Consider the following 11011-nt stretch of genomic DNA (forward strand, 5'->3'; position numbering starts at 1 on the left):
GCCGGAGGCCGTGCAGGGTGCTGCCAAGGAGGCCGGTGGCACCGAGCAGCCGGATCCCTCCACCATGACTCCCCAGGTAAGGCAATGCTGCCTCCGCACTCGCCCCTGCGGCCCCAGCTGACAGCAGGGAGTCGCCAGGGCAGCGATGGCGATTAACCACTGGCGGGTACCGGGTGTTGCAAAGGTCTCCGAGTAAGGGCAGTTAATAAACACGCTGTATTCGCATAATTAAGTCTTAGAGGGTTTGGACGGAACCCTTGGAAGTCCGGGAATGGCATGGCTCAAGCGAGGCTCCGTAAATGCCTCTTTATCCAGTGGTGGTTGTCAGGATGTAACAAATCATAATTTTTAAAGAACAAATGAGATGTTTAGGGAAGAGTCTAACTGCCAGCTGAATTTAATTTTCTTGGGGGAGTTTGTTGGTCTCTGGAGAACTGTTTTCCAAAGTACAACATGTGGGTGACCTGCACCGAACCTCTGTTGACTTCATCCGGCCTGTTGTGAGATGCAGCAGTCTGTTTGCTTATTGGGATGAGTGCCTCTTGTCTTCAGCGATGTCTTCATTTAGTTTTATCATGGGGTCGTGTTTCAGTTGTCTGATTGGTGTAGAATTGTGACTATTTTAATCTTACCACACATAGTTAAAGCTGCAAAGGAGTTTCTGTCATAGTACATAGTTGCCCTTTACTTAGACTTACATATACATTTTGTGCTACGCGTGCTTGATCTTCCAGTATAAAATTCTATGGGGCATTGGAGGGAAATGTTCTGAAATGCTTTTGAGGTGAAAAATACTCTTATTGTTAATGCTGTGTGCATTTTATGTGTACACTAGGGCCAAAATGCCTGCAAAATGTTCATGTGCTTCACTTACTAATTGTCAGCAGTTCCAGTGAACTTGATGTGACGGTTCATATGCATTAAGTTAGGGACAATCCAGCTGCTTAAGGTTAAACGTGCACAAAGAGACACACGTGTTGAGGTCCTCAGCTATGTATACAGGTCAGTCAGATTCACTGAGGCTTTTGTGTATGGTTTTAGGGTCGGCTTGTAGAGATTCAGCTGCAAGAACAAAGCTGAAGTGCATGCTTTAAATTGACTTTGTTTAAGTTTAAAAGACATCTGTTTTTGGCAAATTGATCTTAGGATTCTGATTTGAAGCTAAGTTTGCAAAAATCCTGTTGTGTCATATTGAAGTCACTGACACTTTAGATTTGTTAATCTTTGGGACACCTTTTTAATTGTATCCATTAAAATTTCATACCAATACCTGAATATGTTTGGGAATATCATTTTTAAGTTTACACCATATAACTAATCACTGCCTAGCAAAGCGGTGCTTTCAGTTCATGAATTTAATTTGACAAAGGTTTTGGACAGTACTAGTTGATCTTTTACAGTGATAGCAATGGGACTCATTAAATTTTTTAATGGCAAAACCAAAACCTTGAAAAATCAGATGTAGAAAGTGATGTTAATTCGGTATTGAGGCTGCTTGCTGATTTCTTAAATTATTGAACTCAAGATCCAAGAATAAACTGTAATTCCTCCCCCTTATGTAGCCTGAAATTTCTTTAATGTTATTTAATTGTTCCTCAACCACTCTCTCCTTTCCAGAAGAATCGCAAGTAATGCATTATTGTGGTGTACATGTAGAAGCAGCAGAATACTGCTGAAGTTTACATTGTCTGGTTTATGAGTGTTTATACAAACAACTTGTATCTTGAGTAGTTTGTTTATTCTCATGGACAATTCAGTGTTAATTCAAAAGGAGTATGGTACTCTGCTGGTCATAAAATTGCTATAAGAGATTGATACAATTTTGGCTATCTTAGGCTGTAAAATGAGACTGGATTTGGAGCAACAAGTCCTTACACAATAGGAATAGGAAAAGCAAAGCATAGTGATGCTTTCTTGCTAATGATCTTAAAAGTCGAGTAGAGAACTACTGTAATTTGTCATTTGTAGGAGCCTATTAAGCCTTTGTTTAAACTGGTAATTGAAAACAATTCTTTCTGTTCTCATCCCACAGTGACAGTGGCTGCAGCCAAATAGATCAGTGTTTTTCTCTTAACATAGAAAATATTATGCAATTTGCCATGAGTTAGTGTTTTATTATTTCCTTTTCCTGTCTAAAAATAAGATACCGCTCTTTGCCTTGACAATATTGTGAGTTTAACATAGTTTCTTACATGGGTGTACAGTTGGATTAAATTGCTGGATTCTTGTGTTTCTCTACAATCAGATGCATCTTTTGTCAAGTCCTGTTAAAATACCTGTGGTACTTCATTAATGCTCCATCTGATATTTGGGTACTGTATGCTGCTATTTATTTACAGTAGTAAACAAATACATGTGGGTGCATCTGTATCCATAAATATGCATTTATCTACATCTGTTAAAGCTACCTTAGCTTTACCATGTCACCTTTTGGCAGACTGCTGCACTCTTTAAAATCCCTCCTTTGTTTTATAAAGGTTGCTAAACCATTCTTTTCCTATCTTTACCGGAAAATGACTGAGTGTCCCCCAAAATAGGCATTATGTTATGGCCTAGGGTAACCTAAATTCATTTTGAAGTAGTCTTTTGGCGTGGGCTCTGCGTTAACGTTTTTGGTGGTATGTCCTGTGGTCAGGAGCTGATAGCGCTGATTTCAGCATTCCCTGTACAATGCAACAGGTGTAGTCTCTTGGTCAGCCAAAGATGGAAAAAGGCATATGTTAATGCTGATGTGTTCGTTGGGCTTAAGGATTGTAACTGGACTTGAAGAATGACAGTCATCGTGAGGACATAAGCACTCAAATACCTGAAATTTTCACCATCAGGAATTTTCTACGCTAGCACTTCTGTTTTGCTCAGACTAAGCTGTAGAAATCTATCTTTCCACTTTTCTCACACTTTTCAGATAGAACCTGCAATACGTGTGTCACTGACTTCATTTGCTGCAAAAAATAGGTGATGGGATATTATTATAGCTCTTTGTGTGAATCCCTGGTCATATTACGAGTTTTAGCCCTTTGTCCAATTGATAGAATGAGGAAACAAAGTGGATCCATGGAGACGACAGTTTTGTGGCAGTAGAACAGGTGCTCACCAAGCATAGCATCCAGCACTGTCACGGTAAATCACCTTATAATGCCTTCTGAGAGGGATAATTGAATCAGCTTTTGTATAGCTGGGGATGTACGCTCCTCCCCAGTGTTGAAAGTTGCACTTATTACAGCATGGTTTCTGAGAGAGTCCATGCTGGAGTGTGAATGTACATCTTCTACCCAATGCACAGCTCTTCTGAGTCATATTCTTGTTGAAAGATTCTTGGTGGGAGTTATTGCAGGATCAACAGAAAGTCCAAGAAGCATAGCCTCTCCTCTCATTGACCTCATCTCCAAGTTACAGTTTTACAGAAGTATTTTTTTGAAAATACAGCTCCATGTTTGTTTGTGTCTGCTAGATTGCTACCAACAGAAAACATCGTTCCTGATTTAAGCATGAGGTAGGCTTTTGGAGGAAGCTTGCACTTCTTTTAAACCTGTTTTAAGATAGGCAGAATGGCTCAGTTTTGAGAAATCTCATCAGACAGCACCTACCCTTTTGTTGTTGTCGTCACACTTATATTTTAAAATACCTGCATGTTTTGGATTCTTTTTTGTTTCTGAATGGGCTTTATATAGGTGTCTCGTCTTAACTGTGGAAGGGAAGAACAGAGGATATGAAAGACATAGAGCAGTCACAGATTCTCAGAGGTGATGGAGTTGACATGAGAGCACAAGAGTGGTTGCATTAGGTCAGATCAAAAGTACAGTATTTTATCATTCTGTCTTTGACAGTAACTAAAAGCAGATGCTAAGAGAATAACTTAAAAATCAAGTGTATAGCGATACTTCTCTAAAATATAGGAGCTGTCTTAGCTGCAACTGGTGTCTTTATTTTTAAAATCTGTAGATTTTTCTTCTATGAGCTTATGGAGCTGTGTCTTGAATCCACAAAAGTTTAGCCCTTGCAGTGGTCTCTGGCAGGGACTTTGTTAGCACAAGGCCATGTTGGGTGAAGAGCTGCCTCCCGCGTGTTTTAAATCTGTGTCTTGCTAGTCTGATTTGATGCCTGATATTTCTTGTATTGGAAGAGATACAGAACTGTCGGTTCCTATTCAGGTCTCTTGAAGATGCACCACTACTTAAGTGTTGAGATACTTATCTTTAGTCTTTTGTTCTTTATGTTGGTGGCAGCTTACAGTGCTTGGAAGCTACTGTCATCTACCGGGAGTACTCTAATTCTAGCCTGAAATATTTAAAACTGAAAGCTTGATCACTTCTTAAATGGATAATTTTTTGGGTGCAACCAAATCTATTTACCTCTTCAGCTGTTGAATGAATCAGAATTAATGAGAATTCAGATGATAAATAATCCTCACTATATGCTGGTTCTGATTGTTCTTTTTCCTTTCCACAGCCTTTATTCAAACGTCTCCACCACAATTTCTCAGCTGTCATTTTCACTCTAGGAGGTGGTGTTTGATATACTTCCTGGGTGACCTAGCACTCATGGTCTGCTGAAAAACAAGTAGCTGACTAGCTTGATGTCTGTGTTTTCTGTTCATCCTCTTTATCTTTTTTGTACATTTCCTCCTTTTTCTCTTTACTGCTCCTTTACTCATACTTGTCCTCCATTTTCCCTTCATTTTACCGAAGTCAGTCTCATAATAAGTACTTCTAGTTGTTAGGAATAAAATGCACTAAAAATTATAAGTATGGTACTTATCACATGTCTGTAGTAATTTTGGCCATCTTTCTGCTTTTCGTTATTGTTCTCTTTAGTTGTAAGCTCTATGAGGTAGGAAATAAATTCTGCTGCGGGTACTATGCCTCACATGGTGGTTTCTGAATTTTGATTCAGTCTTCTGACATCCATTGCAATACTGTTGATGATGAAGTGAGTTTTCCTTCAAAACAGATTTTAAAATTTCTAAAGTATGATTCTAGTGACTATCATGAATTAATTTTCATGGTTTTTCCCGTGAAAGCTGTCTTAGAAAATTTCTGTCTATTGTAGGAACAGCAGCAATACTGGTACCAGCAGCACCTGCTTAGCCTGCAGCAAAGGGCAAAAGCCCATGCTCAGGGACAGCAGCAAATGAAAGGTCCAGTAGTGAAGGATGCACCTGAGCAGAGAGCAAAGTCTGAAGAAGGGAAAATGAGTGCTTCAACTCAGCAGTCTGAACCTCCTCCGCTTAATGAATCCCTGCCTCCAGCTTCCAAAGACGACGAGTCTTCTCTTACCTCCACTGAAACTCAGGTAGGCTTTGTAAAGTGATGCTACTCCATTTGTCGTGCTAGATGGGATAAAGAAACAGGAAAATAATGCCATTAAATTCTCGCGTATACTGTGTAACAATAACTAAATATGGTAAAGAAGTCTTAAAAGAACATTTGCTAAGGCTGCACCAATTAAAAAAAATAAAAATACATACACTCCTTGTATATAGTCACCCACACATGCACGAAGCGAGTCCAAGCTTGACTCACTTGCACCTTCCCCAACGTTGTCATCTTTGTCTATGAGAAACACTTTGTGATGCCTAAGTGCAAAATCAAGTACTCAGTAGATGAGGAATGCTATCTTTAAGACACTATTTCTTAATTCCTCTCTGGCAGTTTGTCAATTCTGACTCCCCTTCTCTGTGTGTTATAGTTTGTCTGAAAGCCAAGAACTTTGCACGGAATATTTTTGCCAGCACGCTTAATAACAGTTACTACAGAATGGATGGAGATCATGATTGATGTTTGAACAGATTACTGTAGGGTAGTAGATTACCCTGCAGCATGTGCTCCGCTTTAACTTACAGTGTGTGTGTTCCTACCAAGTGGCAAAAATAAAGCACTCGGAGTTACTTTACCTCATCATGAAAAAGCACTGTTGTCTCATTATATTTGCTGTGAGAAGCAGATAACAGATCTGCATTAATCTCTTTCCTGTAGGTAGTTTCTGTATGTATGAATACCCTAATTGCCATCAGCCTAACCTTTAGATCAGACTATTCACATTAAGAATAAATGAAATAAAAATCAGCCTTCCAGAAGCTGTGGGTGTCCAGAACACTGAAATACAGAGTGATAAAATAACGAACCCTGAGAAAGTTCCTGCAAACTGGGTAGCGACCAAGTGTGTTTTTCTTCTGACAGAAGGAGCTTTCATTTATTTACAGTATTTGCCTTTTTCTCTAGCTCAATATTGAACCTTCCGATGACCCCGAGGAAGATTTGAGATTGCAGCAATTGCAAGCAGCAGCAGCTCAATGGCAGCAGCATCCCCATCACCGCGTTGGATTTCAGTATCAGAGAATAATGCAGAAGCACGCCCAGCTGCAGCAGATAGTACAGCAGTATCAACAGATCATGCAACAGCCTCCACACTTACAGGTGAAACACTAAGGAGATGGTGTTTGATATACTTCCTGGGTGACCTAGAACTCATGGTCTGCTGAAAAACAAGTAGCTGACTAATTTGTCATGGTTGGCTCATCTGTCTAGCTACTTTTTCTGCTTGGGTAGAAGTCTATATCCCCTTTTCCTACTGTCACTCAACTTCAGAATGAAAAAAGAATTGGCAGATGGTGACGAAGCTTCAGTAGGATGAGAAATACAAGACTTTACACTTGCCATAAGATTTTTCAGACGTATACCTGCGTGATACAGAGGCAAAGCTGAACACAATATTGAATTTACTCAGCTTTGAATGTTTTACTGCTGGAGAAACAGTTCAGAAGAAAGGTCAGGTAAACAGATGATTGCATGGAGTAATTTGGTAGCTGCTCTTTTTTACAACATTGTGTAGTACAAAAATAAACATGTACAATGATGAAGTAAACACAGATACCAAAAATACGCAGTTAAAGTAATTAAGAAAATCACTGTCTCACATTATTTTTGATTCAAATAATCAGTGAAATAAAATAAAAAGTCTTAATAACAAGTTTGGATAATTATATCAGTGTTGCAACCTTTAAGCTCTTAAGTAGAAGTTGATTACTGTATTAGAGAGTTGAGTCAGCTTTTTCTGGGTTGGTGGAGTTTGTACATTAAGCATTTCTTTGTAGCTTGGGCTGTCTGCTTCTTTAAAAAAAAATCTCTTTAAGTGTGAACCCTAAAAATCTCAGACAAGATCAAGCCATGGATATTAGCACCTGTATCTACACATAATGAAAGACAGTACCTCCTAGAAGGAAGCTTCATTGTGCAAATAAGAAGATCTGGCAAAGGTTTAGAGAAAAGTAATTGCTGACAGCTGAAGCAACTCTGAGTGGGTTAACAGCAGAAACTGAAACCTCGAGAAGTAGTCACGTACTGTGTATATTGAAAGTGTGAAGATTGATTTGGGCTTTAGCCATTGTTAGCATCCAGTAATAAGACAGCTTGGAGCCCTTTGATTATAGCTTTCTTCAGCTGTCCTGTTCAAAAAAAAAAAACAAACGCAACCCCCCAAAAAAAGCCTTTTATACATAAATGTCCTCTAGTCATAAAATGTGTAAATTGTCACAATGACTTTAGACATCACAGTTGGTTTTTGCTTTTGTTTCAGTGTAGTTCTTCCTCAAGCTTCTGCCCAAGTCAGAAATTGTGATATTACGAGTGATACTGAAATACATGGCTCTGAAAATAACTAGGATGGTATTTTGAAGGTATTCTTGTCTTCTCATTGCAGACAATGTCAGTGGACATGCAGCTGCGACATTATGAGGCACAGCAAAAACAGTTCCAGCAGCTTCATAAAGATTGGGAGCGATCAATGAACCAACAGTGGCAGCATCAGCTTCAAACCTACCCTCACAAAGACCAGCTTCAAGAGTATGAGAAACAGTGGAAAGCATGGGATGAACAGATGAAGGTCACTCAGTCTCATCTGCAGGAGAAAGTGAGCTCACTCCAAAATCTGAAGAATCAGTATCCTGCAAATGTTTCGCTGCCACCTCCATTTGTTCCATATTCTCAAACCACTCAAGGTGGCATTCCTATTATGCCTCCAACTTTACCTTCAACTACACCTCCGCTGGTCCCCCCACCTCTCTCTTCTGTTTCTCAGTTATCTAATTCCTCTGTCCCTTCAGGATCCAGTTCTCAAAGCAGTCAATCTACTGAGACACCAAGGCCAGCTCTGCTTCCCACCCCTGGTACCTATGCATCAAAAATAGCTAGTTCAACTGTATATTCACCTTATCATTCTCAAGTAAGTTCATCCTTTGGCTCTTCAGACCACGGAAAGTCTCAAGTTCATCTTAGTAAACAAACTGTCTCTATTTCATCTGAGCAAGGATGTGGGGAACTGAAATCCACTTCTGCAGTGTCTTCAACACATACACCTACCGTGCAGGATAAACCAGTGAGGTCGGGTGGATTGCTTCCAGATCCTCCCAGATCAGCACGTTTTGAAGGCCCCAGAGGCCCTAGGTAAGGATGGTTTTTTTGATTTATACACGTTCCAGGCTATGAGACTTTCAGTGATATATTAAGAAATGAAACATATATCTTATTCTCAAATCTTCCTGAGGTCATGTGAAGTGTGCTTGTTTGGTGGAGGTTTTGTTTTTAATGTATGTACACCATGCTCTGTATTTATCTTACTAAAGCAAGGATAGATAGATGCCTTTCACCTGAGCATTACCTAGAGTAGAATGCTTTTTTTTTTCTGGCAAAATGCTTGGGCACACTGCACCCTTTTCATTCCCAGAGATGTAATACCCTTTTTGTGAAAATAGGAAAGCTGTTGTAAATATTTGATATGTCTTTGCTGTCCTTAGTTTGAAGATGATAACTCATACTTGAAAGAGTGATCCTATATGAAAAGGGATCTAAATTCCCAGCATTTTGTCTGCGGTACTTGGAACATAGCTTAGGAAAATCTAAAGCAAAAATGTTGAAGGATTGTTTTTAAGTGTTGCTATATATGGTAGCACTTTAATGTAGGCATTCTGAAAGGCATTCAGGAAAGAATTCAGTTATATATTCAGTTGAATATACTAATGTAGCTAATTACTGGCAATTTAGATGCTATTTGTTTTTTAGAAACAATAAAAAGTACTCTTTGTTTGTAATCCAAGATTTATTGCAGAAAGACACGAAAATTCAAAGCTGTTCACCAGTACTTTAACTTCCAGTGTGAGAGAGTTCTGCAGCTATATGATTGTCCTATTCGGTACACTTTTCAAAATGGCTGTTTGATAAGAGAGGTAGTGCTTGTCTTAAGTACAAATCAATGGTTTTCTACACATGTAGCATTACTTAGCATTCAAACAATTATAAACGAGAGAAGGAAAGAAATGAAAATTTGAACCTTAGGATCGTAGCATTAGGATTCTTTGTCACTTTTTCTTTTTAATTATGTCATGATGGTCTTGGCTTTGAAGGTTGCTGTCTTTATCTTTTGGTAAGATACAGTTTTGTTCAAATTTAAATCTTCATTTTATCAGGTGGATGGCCTGCTGCCGTAATGTAAAGCCACTCTGAAAGCCAGTGTTCTGTGTCTTTTATGTGGTTTTATACCTGCTATACGGTTTAATCCAAGATCTTGGATTTGGAATGTTTTTCTTTCATACTTGACATGATATCAGGTTGCAAAAACAACATCTGTTCTGTCTGATCATTAGTTCAAGTTGTGTTGATGTGATGCCTACTGAATCAAAGAACAGTGTTGTTCTGTTAAATTGTTTCTATCCTTACATACTCTGCTAGACTTTACAATCATATCTTCATGTTTATTTCCCTTCTCTTTGCTTCCAAAGTGATCATTCATTAATAATAATTCGTTAATTGCTAGCAATGTAAATGAATTTTTTATAACTTTGAATAATTTTCTACCTCCTGATGGTTTTTAAAAAGTGTTGTTTCTGGTCCTGGGGATTTGTTGGATGTACAGTTCTGAACAGACTGTTTTCATGATTTGCTAGTGCATGTCTTTTGTGTGTGTTGGTTTAGAGCCCAGTGCTGTGCAATGATAGGCTATGGATAATCAAAAATTTCTAGAATGCACATACAGGAGCTCTGGTTTTGAGCATACTTACGCTATTTAATTAACACTGTAACCTTTGCACATTCCTATATTGTGATTGCGTGACCATTCTAGGGTTTTATCAAAGCTTTCCCAAAAATCTGTTTACTGTTTCTTCTCAATATAGTTAGTGGAAAAGAGAGTCCTAATAAATTTTTAACTGAACGTGGGGTAAATTAAAAATGTTGTGTGTTACCTGCTGCCATCCCAGCTAAAAAGTCTCAGGTAATGACTAGACATATAAAAAGACACACACACCTTTCACCTCTTTTCAGCAATTGACTTTTCTCAAGAAACTCTAAAGAACGGGCTTAAACTAATTTTCAGAATTTTGGGGATGAAGTGTGTCTTACAGTATCCAACCTTCTCGCTATACCTTCCGTGTAAAAGTTAATCCTTCAAATCTAAGTTATCTTGCCACTGTGCTTTGTAATTTCTTCTTTTTCCTCTTTCTGTTCATCTTGACCTGCCCCTACCCCCAAAAAAGGCAGTTTACTGTGTTAACTTATCAGGATTATTAAAATTCTTTGAGGTTGTATAAATGATCTTGTTTGGTAAATTGCTCACTGAAACAGTAAATTCTGCAACAAGTCAACCGCTGTTGGTAACTAGGCAGTAATGAATTAATATCCATAGAATCATAGAATAGTTTGGGCTGGAAGGGACCTCTAAAGGTCATCTAGTCCAACCCCCCCCTCAATGAGCAGGGACATCTTCAACTAGATCAGGTTGCTCAGAGCCCTGTCCAACCAGACCTTGAATGTTTCCAGGGATGGGGCATCCACCACCTCTCTGGGCAACCTGTGCCAGGGTTTCACCACCCTCAGCGTAAAAAATTTCTTCCTTGTATCTAGTCTAAATCTACCCCCCTTTAGTTTAAAGCCATTCTCCCTTGTCCTTTCGCAACAGGCCCTGCTAAAAAGTTTGCCACCATCTTTCTTATAAGCCCCCTTTAAGTACTGATAGGCTGCAA

The 11011-nt window shown here is 38.9% G+C and overlaps 1 protein-coding gene across 1 annotated transcript in view; it reads left to right on the forward strand.

Moving 5' to 3' along the window:
- The first annotated feature begins 6 nt into the window (after positions 1–6).
- Positions 7–11011, forward strand: part of YLPM1 (YLP motif containing 1) — a 39490-nt gene continuing 28485 nt past the window's right edge. Inside the window, 4 exon segments of the mRNA XM_009280712.2 lie at positions 7–76; positions 5050–5292; positions 6222–6416; positions 7699–8441. Of these exon segments, the coding sequence (XP_009278987.2) occupies positions 65–76; positions 5050–5292; positions 6222–6416; positions 7699–8441 (1193 nt within the window). The 5' untranslated portion in view covers positions 7–64.

Source organism: Aptenodytes forsteri, unplaced genomic scaffold (genome assembly GCF_000699145.1).
Source record: "Aptenodytes forsteri isolate BGI_AS27 unplaced genomic scaffold, ASM69914v1 Scaffold193, whole genome shotgun sequence".
Classification (NCBI taxonomy): domain Eukaryota; kingdom Metazoa; phylum Chordata; class Aves; order Sphenisciformes; family Spheniscidae; genus Aptenodytes; species Aptenodytes forsteri.